The sequence below is a fragment of the Drosophila sulfurigaster genome, chromosome 2L, assembly GCF_023558435.1.
Source record: "Drosophila sulfurigaster albostrigata strain 15112-1811.04 chromosome 2L, ASM2355843v2, whole genome shotgun sequence".
In the NCBI taxonomy this organism is placed as follows: Eukaryota; Metazoa; Arthropoda; class Insecta; order Diptera; family Drosophilidae; genus Drosophila; species Drosophila sulfurigaster.
In genome coordinates, this window is record NC_084881.1 from 17,442,433 (window position 1) to 17,463,636 (window position 21,204).

Consider the following 21,204-nt stretch of genomic DNA (forward strand, 5'->3'; position numbering starts at 1 on the left):
CAACTGCCGGTGAGTGCGAATAAATGAAAAGCCAAAAGGACTTAACAGCGATGTATAGTACGAGTATGCTGGCCAAGACATTCGATTACTTGCGCACCTCGCCTCGAATCCAATTGAGATTTCAGCAAGTGCACTTAAAGCGAGACCCGAGAAAAAGAAGCCAAACCATTGCAAATAATTGCAGAGCGCGCACAATCGCATTCACACTCACACAATCATTGTGGCGGCACTTGCAGGTGGTGGAGTGGGGTGGCAAGTACACAAGATGTTGCATGACAATTAAAGAGGTGTGCAACAAATTTAATGTCGGAAATCAAAGCAATTTCACTTAGTCGTGCTAGTTGGTGGTACCAACAACAATTACAGAAAAGCACAACATTGCACTCTCTTCCTGCTGCCAAAAGTAAGTATAAACTGCTCGTTGTCAACTCATTGTCAACTCTCGGTCGCTGGCAACTTTTGCGGCAAATAATTTTCTTTTGCTGCATCCTCTCACACTTGTGTTCTTTTATTTTTTTTGGTTTTCATTTTTTCTTTTGTATTTTTTGCTTACTACTGCAGACATTTTTAATAAGTTGCCTGGCAGCCGTTGCACGTCGTTGACGTCGTCGTCGCCGTCGTTGTCGTTGTTGCAACAAAAGCAAACATTGCAGCTGCCAAGTTGAAAATGAAATTCGTGGCACGAATAGATTTTCAAACATATGAGCAAAAGAGGAAACAGACAACACGCAGAGACAGAGAGAGAGAGAGACAGACAGTCCAATCGAGAGGCACAAGCAGAAAAGCACAAAGCACGTCGACTATGACAGAAATTCGAAAATGAAGCAATTTACTTGTATATTTGATACTGCCGGTCGGGGACAGTTTTCATACATAGTTATGCTGCATGCGATGGGAACCCCAGCTTGAAGCATGCAACTTGCAGCAACTGGTCAAGCGGCAGCTTATTAAGCGACTTCCCTTCTTATTTCCTTCTTGCCATCTTGCAGTTGATAATTAAGCGCGCATTTCTGGACACATTTTACGAATTGCTTACCTACTTAATTACAACTTTTTTGTTTCCATATACTATAAAAAAACACCAACTGAAAGAGTTGTTAATTTTTCCTTGCACTTGCGCAAAAGTTGTGACTATTACTTTTTTAATTGCAGTTGCGACTTTCAGTGGGAAAACTCAGCGCGCACAATAGAATAATAATTGTTTCTTGAGGAAAGCGCGACTCCATAATAATCAAAGTACTTTCATTTTGTTTGCCAAAAGATCTAAATATTTGAATTTCCAAAGTGTAATTCTATTTACACTGATTTATTTTCAATGTTAATTAAGCAAACTATAAACTTTCGATTTCATTTGTTTTGCAAATCAATTATTAACAGTCATTTTGAGAAACAAGCAAGCAGACAAACACGAACTTGATAAATATGAGTTTGATTAAATAAATATTAATTACACAAACACCATTCGTATTTATTTTGGAATTTGCAATCTCTGCTGAAACTGAACTTTCAATTTCATTTGTTTTGCGATTTAATTATTAACTGTCACCTTAAGGGCTTTCCTTTTTATTTACTTTGTAATATGTAAAGAGCACTTGAGTGCTTATGAACTCACATGTGCTCATAGCAATTATTTTAAAGGAACGCAACCCTTCCAATTAACGCGTCACATAATGAAGGTTATAAAGACCCATATTCTGGGTTAAAGTTCTTCGTAAACATTTTCCACTTTCAACAATGGCGCTAAAGCACAGGAAACCTATAAAGAAAATACCGAAAAACTAAAGGCAAAGTGCCAGTTACAGAAGAAAAACCACCAAAGTGAGAGCCCCCAAATGGAGCACGAGAGTCAGGTCGAGCCTAGGCGGTAATATGGCTGCCAGCTGGCGTAATGGCGTTGTGTCCCCATCCGCCGAAAGAGATGGCACAAATAATGAAAGTAACGCGCTAATACTACGTGCAAAATGGTGTTCAACAGACGCCGCGCTGCTGCTGCTGCACATTCGCACGCTGCGTATACGTAACGTTGTCAAAGACAACGCGCCGAAGCTCAGGCCGAAGCTCAGGCCTTATGCAATGCAATTTCCATTTACATAAATTCGGGTGTGTGTGTGTGTGTGTATGTCCCAAAAAGTAAACCAGCTAAAGAACTTTTACCTTGTTGTCTTCTATGTCAATTTGCAGGAAAATTACCTTTTTGTTAATAGTTGCGGACGCGTGGGAGGCAAACATTAAAAGTAATTCACAGCGAAACATAGCAACAACTATAGCAGAGCAGAACAGTGTAGCAAAGCAGCAGCGAAACACAACTAGCACTTACATTAAAACAACAGTAAATGCTTATTTAACTAATTTTGCAGCATGTATGCAAATATTTAGAATGCAACAGCTGCATAAGTGCGAGAGTAGATTAAAAATATTAAAAAGAAAAGCACAAATTAAATATTACTTTAAGGTACATTATTTTTGTCTACGTTAAAAAACATTTTGAGTAAAATATTTAATTTGCAATATAAATTAATATACTTGTCAAAAAAAAATGTTCATCAAAAAATGGTGTAATCCAAATTATTAAATAATATTAGTTCTTAATTTTTAATAAATTGTCTTTACTAATTTCCCCGCACACTTTTACATAATTTCTCTGGCTACCCTCGCCGAAAGGCAGTCGGCGGTAAATAGGCAAGTGGCAAAGGCTCTTTCAGACTGTGCTTGTTTTGTTTGCTCGTTGTTAGTTGCTCCCCTCGCTGCAAGTTTTTGCCACTTGTGACGAAAGCCACAAAACCGCGTGTCGGGTGTTTTGCACGTGAAACGTTAGGGCAGACAGTGAGACAACTTTACAAATTAATGCCGCATGCTTAAGCGTCAAATGAACCCACAGACTCCAAACGACTTTCATCAGCAGCACTATCTACTAAACATATATGTATACTATATGCAGGTATCCAGGAGCTAAACGCTTTGATTTCACACCCAATTTTAAGCTGATTAACACAAACACCCTCCCACACACACACACTTCACACACTCTTTATTCACTTTGAGTTGGTGTCTAATGAGCATTGTTTGCTCGGCACACTTTAATAGGCATCACGTTGACATTGCACTTCACTTGGCACGCTCATGTTTTTTTATTGGCGCGAAATATCGCACTTGTATAAATCACAACATCACACACACAAAAAAAAGGGCCAGGCAAAGTAAAGTGCCTGCAATGTCCATGTAAGCATGTGATCCAATTAATTAATGCTTGAAGAGAAATATTTTCTGAAGGCATTTAAATGAACAAAAAGAAAACGAAATGAGCACATCAGCAATGGCGACTTATCAATACGCTCAATGCGTTCAAATCAAAAGAAAAGTGACTTTTATACAAGCAGTATTCGTGGGGCTTCAACTGAAATGCCTGAACTGAAGTGTCTACGTTCTGCGTTCTGTGTACCACACTGCGTATGCGTTTGCGTTTGCCTCAATGTCGTTCCTTTTGTAAATAACTGAAGCTTATTAAATGCCGTCACTTGACACATTTAATTAACAGACACGAACAACTTATAATTGCCACACACACACACACACTCGCAGCTGTGACTCTTGCAACAAGGTAATTGTTTTCACTGCGCTGAACTGGACGCTGCTGGCTTGAGTAACTGACGGACTGAATGACTGCCTGACTGTCTGATTTTCCTGACTGCCTGCCTGGTTGCCTTGGCCGCTGCGTGTGAAAATAAATATTCTTTAGCCTCACGTATTAATTACAAGAACACGCAAAAAGCCCTGATTTAATGGCCAATCGAACCATTTAAAATATTCTTAATAAGTGAATGGAATTGTAAGAACTTAAGCACAGCGAAATCCTTAAGCCAACCTTTTTCAATGGCAATTTATTAACTTCCTTAATACATTAAACATATTACTTATTAAACCCGCTACCCAAAGAGTTGAAGGGTATTATAGCTTTTCTTGGAGGAAGTGTGTGCAGCAGGAAGAAGGAGGCATTTCCGGCCCGATAAAGTATATATAATATATACGAGTAATACTCTTGATCAGTGTCAATCGCCGTATCTATCTGTCTATATGCATCTGTCTGTCTGTCCGTTTGACTATCTGGTATATTTTGTACTCAATGGTATATTTTGAATACAGTACAATATCGATATACCAAATATTGCCTTCGGTATAAATTAGTATTTTTGCAGAATTTATATACCAAATATAGTCTTCAGTATAATTCAGTATTTTGTGGTATATTTTCGGTATATTTGTAGAATGTAAATTTATTGAAAACGGGTATCTCACAGTGGAGCACACTCTACTGTAGTTTTCTTACTTGTGTTTTAAAGAAAATAGTTAAAAAATGTATGACCGAAAACGTGTCTAATTATTTCTGCTGGATCTCAAAACTTTCTTGAGTCGTTTGCACTTGGAACGTCAATTAAAAGCACTAATCAAGCATTGCTATTTATTGTCATGCCGAATTTAGCCGCAAGGCTGAGTCTGCAACCATAATTCTGGGTCAAGGCTCGCAGCTGACAACAACTAGAGCACAGAACTTAGAGCACAGCGGGCGGCAGCGAATATTGTCTGACTGAGACACAAAGATGGTAAGTTGCGACTCAAGCTTTTCACTTGTACCAAAAAAGAACCCAGAAAAGCGCAAATGAAAATGAAACTATGTAGAATGCTTTGAAACAAGGCCAAAACAAGGCGAAAGCCACTCACATGTGTGCATTAAAGCCTAGGCCAAAAATATAAATGGCAGTGAGTCCGAAGAGAGAAATAATATATTTATTAAAAATTGTTTGTTTCGTGCGCTTCACTGCACACACTAGCTGGCTTCAACAAACTGGCAAAGCACTCGGCCATTATTATTTATTGTTAGCCAGCATTCGCATTCCTTGTTGGCCGCATTGTTTGTATTTTTGGGGTATGCCCGTGAGGACAATGCATAGACCAAATTCTTAGCAACGGGCGTCTTTGGCTGCGGTTTCGAAATTTAATTAAGCACATTTGTCGTCGCAACATTAAAAACATTGCGTATTTGCTTTAATAAATTTTAATTAAGTCACAATTAGTGCAACTGCATTGATTAAAGCAGCCACTAATGAGAAGCCTCAACTGTGTGCGCGAGTCTATGTTATGTGTGAGAGAGGTCAAGTGTTAAAAGGACCGCAATCAAATTGCCCAGCAGCGGTGCAATTGCCGCACACTCCACGTTCATTGCAATGCAAACGGCGTTTGAGACATTCGAGCTGATTGCCAACCAGAGAGAGAAAGAGAGAAGGGAGGGGAACGATGCGCAGCTAAAACTAATTAAAATCTCAGTGGTAGAGGAATTTGATGATAATGCATAGAAACCAAATACGCACAAAAGTATGCAACACGTTTCGTGCCCGCAACTGTTTATTCAGTGTGACCAGTTGGCAATAATTAGCATGCGGTTGTGTTTATGTTTGAACGCTAAACAAATCGCAGCTGTGCGCCACAAAAAAACTCCTTTTAACTTGATTGACTTTTACGCGCGTGCTGAAAAACAAATATATACAAAAGATTGGAAAGATTGGATGCTTTACGAAATCATGTCCGCCATCAATTCAATAAACATATTGTTCAGCGCCCTTCTTTCGCTCCCTCTCTCTCTTTCGCTCTGTGTGTGGCCCCATGTCAATGCCAATTTCCCTTTTATGCACAACTTAACAGAGCTTATTGCTTTTCACTCTTCATTGCGCATAAATTTAGCATATACAATACGCATGATATGCTGCCTAAGGCCAACCACTTTTATGCGCTTTTCCCTCTGTATGGGAGTGTGTGTGTGTGTGTGTGTGTGAAAATCCCGAAGCTTCTCTTCAATATGTGCAGTCAATCGTGTACGTTGTGTGTGTGTGTGAGTGTGGAGCATCGCGCACAGATGTGCCCTGAAGGCATCCCCAGCGAAGGCAGCGTAGAAGATGCTGCGAGTCTCATTAGAGCATAGAGCTGAGTTGCACTGCAGGTAATCTGCATACAAAGCACAGCGAGCACCGAGCTCAGTGCTCAGTGCATTGCATACCTTTAGGCGAGGGCGCACGTATTGCCGCTAAAAGAAGATATGGCCATAATAGCGGGCAAAACTAACTGCATTTAAGGCGAACAAAATGAGCACCACGTAGCACTAAGCATGAAATTATGCATGTGTGCAGTTACCGTTCCCATTCTCTCCCTCCCCCTCTCCCTATCCCTTTTTCCACTTCTCATCTTTTTTGTTGCCACTGTTGCACTGCGGCAGTGTGGCAAACTGAAAAACAGCGAAAACGGAAATAATTCAAGTGCAATGCAAATCATGACACGGCCACGCTCAGGTAATTGTGTGTTTACCAACGTCGAGCAGGAAGTCAGAGCAAAAGACCGACTGAACAGAATAAATGCACAGCAAAAAAAAAACGAAATAAAAACGCTTGCCGGAAATGAGCAAACACATTTGGGGCATAAGTGTGTCCAGAGTTAAATCAAGTTTGTGTGGCTGACCAACTGCACTTATTAAGCAACCAAAAGTGAAGGTTGAAAGTGTACAAACAGCAGTTGCGAAAGCAGCAAAATATGCTAAAGAGACAGAACTGTTAAATAAATCATAAGTGGACCACTCTTGATCATCTTTAATACCATTTTGTCAAGCAGTTATCGAACAATTGGTTAATGAACCACAAAAATGCTGGCAAACATTCGTTTTGCTGCAGTCATTTAATAAGCCATAAGTCAGACTGAGATACAAACAGTCAGGTTAATGATAACCAATAATCTGATTAATAGTAGTTGCCCGTTTACAGGCATTTAAACCGCAATGGTATAACGAATAATTTATTAAAATTTGATTGGTTGCGTGCTGCTGGCACTTGATTGGCTTTATGCATAAAAATGTAAGTCACTCTTCAAATATTTGCCATTTATTTCAGTTTTATTTGTATTTTTTTGGCTGATGCAACCTGACGTTTCCATCCAGTGGCAGCGCACTTATCGAAAATGCTGCAAGCAAAACTTCGCTCAATTCAATTCAATTCGAATTGAAGAGAGCTGCAGAGCACTATGCACTGTGAAGACAGCGAGCGCTCTGTGAGTTTGCCACCATTTATGTGAAATAAATAAATAGACAGACAGAAAGCAGATAGTGAAATAAGTATAAACAAACCAAACAGACAAACAAACACAACTTTTTTAGTCTGCTGCACCCTCCAGTCGACATAAAAATGCTTTAAAATGGAAACGAGGGAAAGTAAACCTGCCAAAGAAAATCGAAAAATGTAAATGCGTCGCATTTCCACAGCCAAAACATTTATCAAATTTTGCGTTTGATTTCATTTAAAGCAAAAGCGAAATGTGTTAGTGGAATGGCCACAATAAGATAAAACAGCATCCAAGGACTTGACCAACTTCAACTTTCATTGCAAAACGTATAAAAAAGCGAAAAGAAAAGTGAAATGATATGTTGAAAAGGATAGCAGAAAAAACCGAGTAGTAAAAATCTTATTACGATGTATGGTAAATGTTTGATGGGTTTGGTTTGGGTCACTTTGCAAGTCACTTCGTTAAGTAGATTTGAATAACAGCTTTTGGCTTTTTTCTCATGAAACTCAGAGACACGAGATTTCTGCCAAGAGATGTGTGCACAAAATGGAATTACTTATTCGTATTTGAGAGCAGGTTAAGGTAAGTGTGCTTAGGATCAATTATGCTTTGAATTGAATGTTCCATTTCAAGCTTTAAACAGTTGTTCGCATATCATTTACACAGTCTCGACAATTCTTTTGTCAACTTTCACTTTTTATGGCATTTAATTTCCTCTTTGTGCTCATCATTTACAATAATGCCGACAACGAACAAAATTAACATAAATTTGCTATTTTCCAGCAGTTTAGCGAGGGGCCTATAAAGGGCCAAGTGAAAGAAAAGCAAATAAAAAAGCGACACACAAAACAAACGAATGAATGAAATGCAAAGAAATGTATTTAGACTAAAGCATATCCTATAAAAACAATTGCTTAGATTATAGTTAGTTGCTGTTTGGAATTTAATTTCCTAAGAATATTTAAAATATACTTTAAATATATTTGAACTTATGAAATTATTCTGCCATTAAGAGATCAACATTAGAATTGAATACTCTTTGTTTCTCACACACTGTAGAGTATTTAAAGCGTGGAAAACAAAAATAAATATGCTAAAGCTTTTCTTCGTCAGCTGTCTACGATTTGGTGGCAACTTAAGACTTTGTTTTCAACAGCTACAGCATTGAGATTTATGCTCTATGATTAAATGACTTAAATCACGTTTATATTGAATTTGATTTTCATGTTTTGCAATCAAGGACCAACATTAAAGTTGACAGCACAAGGAGTTTAGCAGCAACACCTTCAATTCAATTTATCAACACCTTAAATCACAATGAATCAACTCAGCCATGCAAAAGATGCTAAGCTTCTATCAATGAATGTTCTTTGCCATTCGAATACATAGATCAACTGCAGGAGACATTAAATTAGATTTATTACAAAATAAGTAGTTATTAAATACAAATTACAATTGTCAGAAATTTAACACTTTTGCTAACAATAGCAAAAGCATACGGTAAGTAGAAAGCATGTCTACAAGTGGGAAGAACACTTGCTGTTCAATAAATTTCCCAGCTAAACACCCACAAAATTGTGTAGGACATCAACAGCTTTGCTTTACAACAAACATTCTCGGTTCTGCAATGCAGCTAACAAAATTAACCACAGGGACTTGTAGAGCAAAGCTCAATATTTAAAAGGCTTTGTTTAATACACTTTCCGAAAATTCTCTAATATTATTTATTTTCCCGCTTATTCTTATAAATAATTTTTAGCTTAGTCAAGCTAATAATTGATTTATCAATTTCTGCAAACAATTGCCAAAAAATAATCGTAATTTTTATTTAATCGTTTAGAATATTTAATCATTTCTATTCCTTAAACACATTTTTATAAAATTCATTAAATTCAATACCTCTATTATTTTCATTAATAAATCTAAAACAATCTACAAAATCGACCACAAAATTGTGATACCCAGCTAAAGGTTATAAGCAAGTGGATACATAATACATAACATATATGTACACTAACATTCTATATTTATGATATGCTTGCAGAACTTATATGTAACTACAATTTAGGTAGCAGCAGACAGCCTGGCACCCAAAAAATTGAACCTCCCTCGTTGGCACTACGAATAATCTTTATGTCTGTCTGCAACTGTTTGTGCTGACAGCTGCTTTGGTTTCGGGCTGAGACCAGGGGATTGGAATTGGGATGATGTTGTAGTTGGGTTATGTTTATGGTTAGTTTGGACCTTTTTTTTACTATATATTTTACTGCCCGCTGCAGTGTGAAAATTGCAGAGGATTGCATGTGTTAGTTTTCAAAATATTTATATCCATAATATTTTTTGTTGCTGTCATTGAGTGTGTGTGTGTGTGAGGGGGAGTGTATGAGATACTGTGTGTGTGTGTCTGTTTACTGGCTTTTGTGGGGTTACACACAAATGATGTGTGTGGAGTGTTGTTGGCTGAGTGACGGCACCGCCTGTAACTGGCAGCAGTAGTTAGATTATAATAGATTGCAACAGTTGAGAGACTCGATGTGTTTCACACACACACAAATGCATGAGTTATCCAAGGAAAATGGTTCAGCTTATTGTAAATCTGTTGACACATTCTATAGAAGTGCATATATGGTGTTAAATGATTTAACAATTGCATCAACAAACAAGTGATAAACCATCAGATAAATTCATTACAAACTTGCTGTCTTTACACATAATTTAAGCGATACTTTTCAGCAATTTTTCGTTATACTGACAACTGACATTCCATTTGGCAATAACCGTTCGATCATTGCTGCTAATCAACTGTACAAAAGAGTGCAGCAAATGGAAGACAGTCGTCATTTCCAGGGCGCTGCTATTCCCATAAAGCTACATAAATCACTTGCAAATGACACTGCTAAGGAGCCGCCACAGGCCACAGTTAGCATTCGCATAGAGAGAGCGAGAAGGAGAGAGAGAGAGAGGGAGACAGAAGCGTGGGCTCCATAATATGGCATTGTAACTGCGACTCTCTGTCACACTCAACGTGAATGTGAATGTGAATGCACAATTATAGCCGCTTCGCTAGCTCGTAAAGCAACAACAACGACAACAACAGCAACAAACCACATTTGGCTTGAGTTTACCATGTCGCAAATGATGACTTTGTCGTGGCAGCAGCAGCTTCCAGTTGCAGATCCAGCGACATCAATAAAATAAACACTGTCAATGCTGTTTCGACTGCTGGTTTGCTTGTGGAATAGAATGAATGAGCTAACGAATGGATGGATGGATGGATGCCTGGTTGGATAAATGGATGTTTAGGATGCTGGCAGCAACCAAACAAAAAAAAGTAGGAGGAGCACAGAAAAGCTGCACAATTGAACTCGCGACATTTTGCTCGATGTTTGACGTCGTTGTCGTTGTCGTTGTCGTTTTCACTTCGACTTTTATCTATTGACATAATATTTTTTTATGTTTCAGTCGCCGCAGGCGGGTGTTGAGCTTCAGGTTTTATGCAGGCTCAGTCAGTCATTCAACCATTCAGCCAGCTAGTCAATAAGCGCGGAACTGGGTGGATATCCTTACCCTAATGGCATTGTGTTGACGGCCTGCATAGATTTAGGAGCAGCATTCCGAATGAGAGCACAGACCATTACAAGTTAGAGTACAGTAATAAATGGCATCCAAAAAGAATACGATACGAGTTAGGGCTGCTAATTCTCTACACTTCACACTTCTATAAAGTTAACTATGCTCTATAAAACGGAACAATTTAAATTATTTGCTCTACTGCACTTTAAAGCACATTTCTATGATAACAGTTAGTGTATGTTGCTAGTTTGGAAACAATTGCAATTTTATTCGCTCCCCAAAACATTTCTTATTGACCCAACACCCTCCAGCTAGCTTGCAAGTGTTAAAATAAAGTATCCCCTACATATGAGCTCGTTGTTTATGGCTGAGTTTTTGTGCGGGGGAGGAGGCGAGGCGTTGACATTTATTGCTTGTTTAAAGCAAGCATAAAAAACGAAAACAAGTGGGCCAAGATAGTTCATTCATTATATTTACGATGCTAGCTCACAACTAGAATCGATTATTTTATGACTATATTTGCTATAAATTAGCCTTACTGGAATGTAGGAAGAATGTAGTGAAATTTACTCAGCATTAACTAAACTTATAAAGGATTTTCAAGTTACATTGTTCAGTTATCCAATTAACTTCAAACTCATGATAGTTTGATTACACTACAACTGCTTGCTCTTTAAGATGAATACGTGTATTTAAAATCTGCATAACAACTTCGTTATAATAATTCGGAGCAAGCAAACAAATGCAATTATATATTACGAGTACGTTTTTCGTATCGTGAATACTATTATTTTGCTCTTATTGTTGTATTTTTGTCTGATTTTGTTGTTCTCTGGGCTGCTCTGTGCCTTTTCATGCAAACAAAACTTTTGCAAATAAAGCAGTTTATTGTGCCGGTGGGATTTATAATCCACACAAGCGTTATAAGTGGCGCTCCAACCCGAGGAAGAATCACTTAAAAAAAAAGAAAATACAGAGTATGCATAGAAACTCGATGTGGAGGTGGACTGAAGAAGGACCAGAAAAAAAAAAGAGAGGACCGTGACCAATACAAGGATTTTGACTCTATGCGAATCTTGCTGTTGTCCATTGTACAATGTCCGAGGCGCAGCATTTCAAATTAAAAGCATTTGCCGTTTTTATTGCTGTGTCTGCAGTTCTCATTCTCTCGCTCTCTTCTCCGTTCTTCTCTTCTCCATGCTCCTCTCTGTCGCTGGCCATACAAATTTTTATGTCCATTTCGCTTTATTTCACACTTTCTTGTTTATTATTGCAGTGCTCGGCCCCAAGAAAATTAAGCGTTTGACCTTTTTTCATGTTCCCTTATATATTTTTTTTTTACATTTACAATAATGTTGTTGCCATTGATTTATGCACAGACTTCTCTTTTTAGAGGGTAACCCTTGCAACTTCATCTCCCACTCTTTTCTAACTCTGCCCCTTCTCGCTGTGGATTTTTTATTTCATTCGTTTTATACTGTCCCTTATTCGGCTTAAATGTTAACTTAATTGTTGTGCCAGCGCCTAAAAACAGGCAATTTGCCTCTTTTACGCTCTCTGCTTTTGTGGCGCATCCCAAGGCGTCAGCATTAAAAGCGAAACATGGTTTTCATTAGGACAGTTAATTAAGCACCAACTTGCATTGAGTGTGAGCCATTTACTTTTACCCCAAACCCCAACACACTCTTCTGAGCCAATGATTGGGTGTTTAAATAAATGGCTAATGCACAGAAAGTGCAAAGCAATTCAAATTGGAATATTACTTGCTGATATTTCCTGAGTATTGAGTTTCAACAGAACAGATAACGAGCTGATTGCCATTCGCATACCTTCTAAGTGTATTATAAAGAGCCAAAGTTCTTTATAAATACTAAAAGAAAAATACCAAAAATAAGAAATTTCATTTTATACTAAAAGGCACCGGGAATACTAAATACTAATAATACGGTTAGAACTTGTTAGTCTTTCAAAAAATATGCTTATCATTTTGCTACTTAAAAAAATATACCAAAAATAAGAAATATAATTTTATACTAAAAGTCATCTGGAATAATAAAAAGAAATGCACTAAATCGATTTAAAGAAATGTAAAATACAAGAATAAAATAATTATTTATAAAAAAAAGAAACTGCGGAAGGAACTTACTAGTCTCTCAAAAATTATGCTTATCATTCTTGAAAAATTACAAGAGTTTTTGCAATTATTAATTTTCCGCTTTATTCGCGAACAAAGTATGGACCTAATTGTTGTTGTTACAAACGACGAAAACGAAAACGGAGTAAATGATGACGCGCTATAGAGTTCTCAATTTCAACTGTGTTTATAATTCTATGCTAAGTTACATTAAGCCTAACTTAACTAGAGCGGCGAAGCGAGGCGAATTCGCTCAGAGAGCAACAAACGAAAGCTTTATTGCGCTCTCGCTTCGCCCTAATTCTAACAACTTCATTTGGTATTTCATGCTCTTAACTAATAACTATCAAATGCGCCAACACCGGCCCCGATGAACGGCTGTGCCTTCATCCGATTGGCAGAGGCGCCAATTTGTGTATTGGCCGTTTAAACAGCCCTCCTGTGCTGGTTCGCACGTCTGCGACGCGCACCGCCCCGTCCGCTCCTGGATACACCGCCACGACTCGACCCACCATCCACTGCATCGGCGGCTGGTTGTCTTCTGCGACGACGACAAGCTCTCCGACTTGCAGATTCGGCTGCAACTGGTCCCACTTGGCCCGTGCCTGCAGGCCGAGCACATACTCCCGGGACCATCGCTGCCAGAACGCTCGCTTGAGCGACGAGACAGCTCGCCATCGCCTTAAGCAACTCAGACCCTCCTGGTCCGGGGTCCGCGATGCTGCCGGTGCCACCAGTGGTCCGCCCACCAGTAGATGCCCGGGGGTTAGCGCCTCGCCGTCGTTGGGGTCTTGGCTTACGGCTCCTAGCGGGCGGGAGTTGAGCACCGCCTCGACCGCCACGACCACTGTCTGCAGCTCCTCGAGCGTGAGCAGGGCGTTGCCCACCGTCCGTAGGAGTAGGTGCTTTGCAGACTTCACACCTGCCTCCCATAGTCCTCCGAAGTGAGGAGCCCTCGGCGGTATGAACGCAAATTCGCATCCGCTTCTTGATGCGAAGTCGCGAACTGCGTTCTCCTCGGCCTTGACTCGCCTCCTTAGCTCCTCCAGATGGCGACTTGCTCCGACGAAGTTCGTCGCGTTGTCGCAATGGACTCGGCTCGGACATCCTCTTCGACCAACAAACCTTTGGAAAGCCATTAGAAATGCGTTAGTTGACAGATCAGATACAATTTCTAAGTGAACCGCTTTTGACGCAAAACAGACGAACAAAGCTATGTACGACTTGTACGGCGGCTTTCCGCGAATCCTATAGGTTGTCTCAACCGGGCCACAAAAATCTACGCCACAAATTGAAAATGGGCGGAGCGCTCGGAGTCGATCAGCAGGCAAATTTCCCATTATTTGCGTAAGCAACCGAGGTTTGCATTTAAAGCAACGGATGCATGATCGTACTGTCTGACGACAAAGCTCTTGAGCATTGACTAACCAAAGTCGTTCTCTGAGAATGCTCACGAGCGCTCTTGGGCCAGCGTGACAGTTGGTCAAGTGAAGGTACCTCACATAGCTGCGAGCAAATTGTGAGCGCTTCGACAAGAGGAGTGGAAACTTAGCATCATACGAAATAGGAGCATTTACCAGTCGCCCCCCGACTCGCAACAACGAAAACGAACACCAAGATCCTTCATACTCATGTATGAAAGGATTGAGTCGTTGTAGACTCGAGCTCACACGTGTACTCTTACGAACCCTTTCTATATCGTCTCTGAATTCGAAATCTTGCATTACTTCTACTATTTTACTGAATGCTTCTTTCAGTTCTGATGCCGTTGGAACCAGTTCAAATTGAACTGTTTTGTCTTTGCATCTTCGAATGAAGCGGAACACATAAGCGAACACTCTCAACAGACTTGTGTGCGACGAAAAACTTTCGATCGAGTCCACTAGATCTGACTTTACCACTATAGCTGTCAGTCCAACAGCTGTTTTGCGCACTTCCAAATTGCGCGTCTCTTCAGAGACGAAATGGTGGTTAACTGGCCATGCGTCGTGTGGTTCCATCAAGAATGACGGACCACTAAACCACATTGACGCGCACAGTTCAGTCACATCGCAACCTCTCGATACAATGTCTGCGGGGTTCTGCTTAGTTGGCACATGACGCCATTCCACGCTCTCTGACCACTCTTGAATCTCGGCCACTCGATTCGACACGAATGTCGCGAGAGTGGAAGGGATCAATGAAGAAAGACTTCCAAATCTGACCAAAGAACCGTCCGTTCAATTGGTGATCGGATCAATCTTCGAATGTTCCGTTTTGTCGCTTTAAGACCCATGAATGAATCGTCGATCCGGAATTGGAACACGTCTTCATTTGGCAACCAAATCACACCTAGAGTCTTGGTTGCGTCAGTCTCGGAGATCGTTATCGGCTTTGGTGTACTGTTTGATGCGGAGAACCCAGGAGCATTCGAGAACCACTTCGCAAGTTCAAAACCTGCTCCTAGCAGTATCTGCGACACTTCAGACTTAATTGTCTTCAGGTCCTCGACGCATGCGGCACCAGTCAACATATCGTCAACGTAGAAGTCTTGCCTGATAACCTCAGCTGCCATGGGGTGCGAGGATTTCGCAATCTCGCTCAGCTGGATCAAACACCGTATGGCCAAGAATGGCGCTGGCGCAGTGCCATATGTTACAGTATTTAATCTGAATAATCTCAACGAGTCTGATGGATCTTTTCTCCACACTATGAGCTGATAGTTTCGATCTGCCTCGTGCACCATAACTTGGCGGTACATCTTTTTGATGTCGGCTGTTAATGCATATTTATGCAATCGAAAACGAAGCAGAGTCGAAAACAGCTCTTCTTGAATGGTCGGCCCGACCATCAGAATGTCATTCAACGCCTTATGTGTCGAAGTGCGACACGAAGCATCAAATACGACCCTCAGCTTTGTCGAAGTGCTTTGGGGCCGTAATACACATTGGTGCGGAATCACATAGTGTGGTGTACTTGGAAGGATGTGACTCACTTCGGACATGTGGCCCATCTCTACATATTCTTCCATAAATTCCAAGTACATTCGCTTTAACTCGGGATCTCGAGTTAAGCGTTTTTCAACGACAAAACCGCCGTTTAGCAACTTCAAATGAGCACCCAAGCTGGTGCGAATCTGATTTGAACGGCAGTCTTACTTCGAAACGACCAGACGGCAATCTTCTCACATTATTTGTGAAATGATCTTCACAACTTTGTTGTTCAGCGGAAAGGACTTTGGAGGGAGAGCGCACATCTTCGACAGTCCAAAACTTCAGCAAGGTTTTGTCAATCGAGCTCAAACTTTCTTCCTGATAGCTCAGATTGACAGTCATCTTCTGGTGAGATTTTTCACCAGGAGTGTACCGCCCCGAGACAATCCACCCAAGGCTTGTCTTTTGGAGGATTGGACACTCTGGACCTTGCTTGATTTGGCCAACGGACAATAGGTCAAAGAATGTTTCAGCGCCGATAAGAAGATCAATTTTCTGCGGTTTGAAGAAATAGGGATCCGCTAGCTGAATATTGTCAGGTATCTTCCAGCCACTGACATTTACAGTGTGATCTGGCTGATAACCTGAGATCGATTTGAGGATCCATAAATCGATCGCGTATTCATTGCAGCCAACTCGCGACTTCACCACAGTGTGTATCTTTTTCTTAACTTGAGAATTGGATTCACCAATGCCAAGCAAGCTGATGCACGAGTCTTCTCTACGCAAATGCAGCCGCTGAGCTAGTTCCTCAGTCACAAAATTAATTTGTGACCCAGAGTCCAGCAAAGCTCGGGCTAAGACGAAATCGCCTGAATTCGTCTTTATTTTGATGACTGCTGTGGCCAGGATCACTTTATCCGACACGGTCGCATGCATCGCATGTGAAGTGGATGGACGATCAGGCTCAACAGCGGAGAGACTCGGGGTGGTAACGCTCTACTATTTGTAGTCGCAGAATATATGTGCAGCAACGTATGATGTGAACGGCTGCACACACGACACTTTTTTGCCTTACATTTGGCGACAGTGTGACCCTTCCGAAGACAATTTATGCATAATGCAGTTGTTTTCGCGTAGTCGAATCTCTGTTTAACTGCCAAGGCAGCAAACATCGAGCAACTCACGATGGAATGATCTTCGGAATTGCAATATTCGCATATTTGGGTCTTTTGATCAATCTTATCTTTGAGCGTCGTACACGAAAACGAGCTTTTATTAAGCTGTTTAGTGGAAACGGCTTGACTATCGGACTTTGTCGAATTCTCAGCTGACAAGTGCTGATATCGACGATTAAGCACAGTTTCACACTCACTCCATAATGGAATTTTCGTGTAATCTAGCTGCTCATCCCACTTCTTCTTTGTTATTGCATCAACTTTGTGCATGACCAGGTGAATAAGGATTGCATTTGCAATCTTCTTATCATCACCTATCGACAACAAAGATCCGTATATCGCAGAGACAGTGTCAATCAAGTTTCGCAACGCTGAAGCGGAGGGCTGCGAAATCTTTGGCAAATTGAAGAGAGCAGTGATATTTTCATTAAATATCAGACAATCATTGTCATATACTCTTTTCAAACTTGCCATTGCTTTCTCATAGTTGTCCTCGGTGACTTGAAACGCTCTCACCGTTCCAAGAGCCTCACCAGAGAGACAAGAAATGAGATGATTGAATTTCTCAATGCGCGGAATTGAATGGTCATTGTCAACAAGAGTCTCAAACAAGCTTATGAAATTTTTAAATTCGGAATACTTTCCGCTGAACTTTGGCAATGAGAGTTTAGGTAGACGGGTACGAGGAGCGGCAATCGGCTGAATCGATATATTGGCGGATGAATTATCGGTCAACGATTTCACCATCGCCTTCAGCCTTGCCTTTGCAGTAATGCAAATCTCTTCTAGCTCGCACCGGTAATCGTCATATTCGTCAAATGTCTCAATTCTGCTTTGATATTTGAGAGCATTTTCAATATGCGACGACAACATCTCAAGCCTGCACTCTAGCTCTGTCAAATCTCGACCGATCGTGTCATCGAGAATTTGATTATTAACTCTGCAAATGCTCTTCACGCAAATAGCAAGTTTCTTTTTAGAGCCTTCAAGAGTTTCTTTCGAATTCATTTTTTATGAAGATTATTAGAGGAGACGACAAAAATATAAAAAATAAAAATAAATAAATAAAATACAAAATAAATCTTGTTGCTTCCAACAACAACAACGAAAACGAAGATTAAAACCAAAAAAAAAAATTATTTTTTTTTTTGAATTATTATTTTGAACTATTTTTTTAATTTTTTATTTTTACTTAATTTTAAATTGTCCTAAGCTAACCACTAAGCTTTCTCGGACAATAATAGGGGAGTACACAATTCGAGGGAGCAAACGAGATATCGCACTGATATGCTCAACCAACGAATGTAGGGGAGCGAGTTCTAAGCGCTGAAAAGCGCGCGACAACGAAAAGTGCAAGCAACAACACAGACTACAGAGCGCAATGCACTGTGCAGATGCTGGCTTGCTAACGTACGTATGTGTGTATGTGCGCTGTTTCTAAGCGCGCGAAACGAAAACGAAAATGCAAGCAACAACAACACGGAGCCGAAATGCACCGGTGCAGTGTTGGCTTGCGGGTATATATGTATGTATATACGTATGTGCGCTTAGCAACAGCACACAACTTACAGCGGCTACGAATCTGGTGACAAAGGGGGCGACGAAAGCGAAAATTGCAACGAACTGAGAGAAGAAGTTCGATGCGATGGAAATAAGAATTTCCCCTAGTCACTTTCACTTAGAAAACAAAAACAATATTCTGCCTAAGCGGTTCACTTTTTAAATTAAAATATAAAATTTAAAAACAAATGCTCTACTATTACGTATGTGCCAAGAATTGAAAGCGTCACTAGAATTTTGCAACTTGGCAACCAATTCAGTTGTTTACTTTCAATTTTTCGCACAGTACCTGGAATTGGCGATCTTTAATGATCCCAGCCACTTTCCTCTGTGTATTTCTGCAGTTGCAGGGTATCCTCCAGCGATGATGCGAAGATTCCAGCTGCCAACGATGACAACACAACACAAGAAGATCACAGCACTGGCACAAGTCAATTGATTTTATATTTTATTTTATTTAGCGACCGGCGCGAATTTGTTTTGGTTTGTTTTCTGTTTTCTATTTTTAAATCAAGCACTCGCGTTCAACAACAATTAGGGTCCACCCGGGGGCGCCATGAAAAATTACAAGAGTTTTTGCAATTATTAATTTTCCGCTTTATTCGCGAACAAAGTATGGACCTAATTGTTGTTGTTACAAACGACGAAAACGAAAACGGAGTAAATGATGACGCGCTGTAGAGTTCTCAATTTCAACTGTGTTTATAATTCTATGCTAAGTTACATTAAGCCTAACTTAACTAGAGCGGCGAAGCGAGGCGAATTCGCTCAGAGAGCAACAAACGAAAGCTTTATTGCGCTCTCGCTTCGCCCTAATTCTAACAACTTCATTTGGTATTTCATGCTCTTAACTAATAACTATCAAATGCGCCAACAATTCTCATTTTAGTATTACAAAGTTCTTTATATGTATATACTAAATAATAAATACCGAAAAAGTCTACTAAATACTAAAAGCAATGTGCTGAATCGTTTTAAAGAAGTGAACGATTTAGAAATAAAATAATAACAAAAAAAAAGAAACTTCGGATAGAAATAATATGCTTATCATTCACATTTTACTACCACAGTTTTGTACAAAAAAAAAACCATACAAAACATGATCATTATTTTGATGCGTAGCAAGTCCATTTAAAAATGTTTCAATTGCTGCCCAGACGCTCATGCGAAATACTTTAGCTGTTTGGCTCGACCACAGCGTGGCCTATAAAATTTCATATCATTTATTGCCCAATATCCTTATGCCATAAACTCATATTTCCACCTTTCGTACATCCGTGTATTTGTTGTTGTTGTTGTTGTTTGCTGCTGGCAAAAAAAGCATATTAAAATATGTTTGCAATTTTATGAGTTTTTCGTTTGGCATTTTATTTGCTTGACTTTGGCTGCTGAACTGCTGCCAAATGCTTGACAATCTTAAATTGAATTCTGAATAACTGAATATGCGTGTGAAATGGAGGAAGTGTGTGTGTGTGACTGTGTGTGTGTGTGGGTGTGTGCGTGTAGCAATTTAACGTGTAAATTGTTGATGATATTAATATCCGCTTGTTTGTGCCATTTAAAAGGATTACATTGAATGCCCAAGATTAAAATCGTTGCTTGTAATTGATAAGCGCTTAAGCAAAACAGGAAATTATTATTTTCGGGGCCACAATCCACAGATAAATAATACAACAGTTTTGTGCCCATTTGTTTTAATTGTGAGCCATTAAAGCGTATAAATGTTGCCAGCACACACAATTTGCATAGGAATTGGGCAACAACAGAAAACAGCCAAGCGAAAAATCCAAGGAGACTAGAACACTTCAAAGTTCCTAAGTGATGACGACAAAGTGTGAAAATCAAAACATCAGCAAATGATGGCCCGGGCAGATGGAGCAAGACATTTAAACCCAGAGCATCAATTTATTATATGGCACCCAACTCCGAGCACAAACCTCCACAAATGCTTTACGGCAATAAATTTTAATGTGGCCGTGCCCAAGAATCCATTGATATATACACCCACTACACACACACCCACTACACACACACACACACATACACAAACACTACACATGTATTTAACTGTTGTGGGCTATGCAACAAATTTTCTACAACAATTGAAATGTGTGCGGCCTGCCAAAGGTTAAAGTGTTTGTTGTATTGCCAAATTTGACCCCAGGGGAAGAGCTTTATGGGAGGGGGCGGGGGTGGTAGAAAAGAGACAAAGTAGGCAGCTGACAGAAGGCATCAGTAGGGAGCAGCATTGTCCACATTGTCAATCAAGAAATGCCTTGGCCAGGTCTCCGTCTCTTTCCCCCAATCTCCGAGTATTTGCCAAACACTTGACCAGCACGTTCTTGTCTTCCCTACTTTACCCCCCATCCGCCCCCTTCGCACGCTTAGCCCATTGGCCTCAACTAATAGACCCCTCACACACACACACTTACACACACACAATGGGCCAAAATTTATGCATTGCAGTTGACTTATTAGGGTCCGCATGGACCATTGTGTGTTCTCCTCCAGCTTCAGTTGTCCATGCTTGTTGATTTGCTTTGATTTTGTCGTCCCTTTCGGCTTTTGGGCCAAAACTGACCAAGTGTGTGTCGCAGTTACACTTTACTCTTGCCCAAAGGGCGAAGGGGGTGTGGCAGCTGGGCGGGCTCGTTAATAGTTGCTAATTATGCTTAATTAGTCATTTGCATGTGGCATTCGAATGGATGAAATTTGCCTTTTAGCCATGCTGCAAACTAACATTATGCACAGA

The 21,204-nt window shown here is 40.2% G+C and overlaps 1 protein-coding gene across 1 annotated transcript; it reads right to left on the bottom strand.

Annotated features, from left to right (window-relative positions):
• Window positions 1–14,978: 14,978 nt before the first annotated feature.
• Window positions 14,979–16,653, bottom strand: LOC133847979 (uncharacterized). Its single transcript, XM_062283340.1, has 2 exons — window positions 15,970–16,653; window positions 14,979–15,917 (listed from the first exon to the last, which is right to left on the bottom strand). The coding sequence occupies exons 1-2, from the start codon at window positions 16,651–16,653 to the stop codon at window positions 14,979–14,981; spliced, it is 1,623 nt and encodes a 540-aa protein (XP_062139324.1).
• Between the last annotated feature and the right edge of the window lie 4,551 nt (window positions 16,654–21,204).

Excerpts from the sequence above, each read along its gene's own strand:
- LOC133847979 (XM_062283340.1), bottom strand. The coding sequence starts at position 16,653 with ATGCATGCGACCGTGTCGGATAAAGTGATCCTGGCCACAGCAGTCATC. Across the intron at positions 15,918-15,969 it reads AAGATCATTTCACAAATAAT|ATTCGCACCAGCTTGGGTGC; the intron begins GTGAGAAGATTG and ends CGTTCAAATCAG.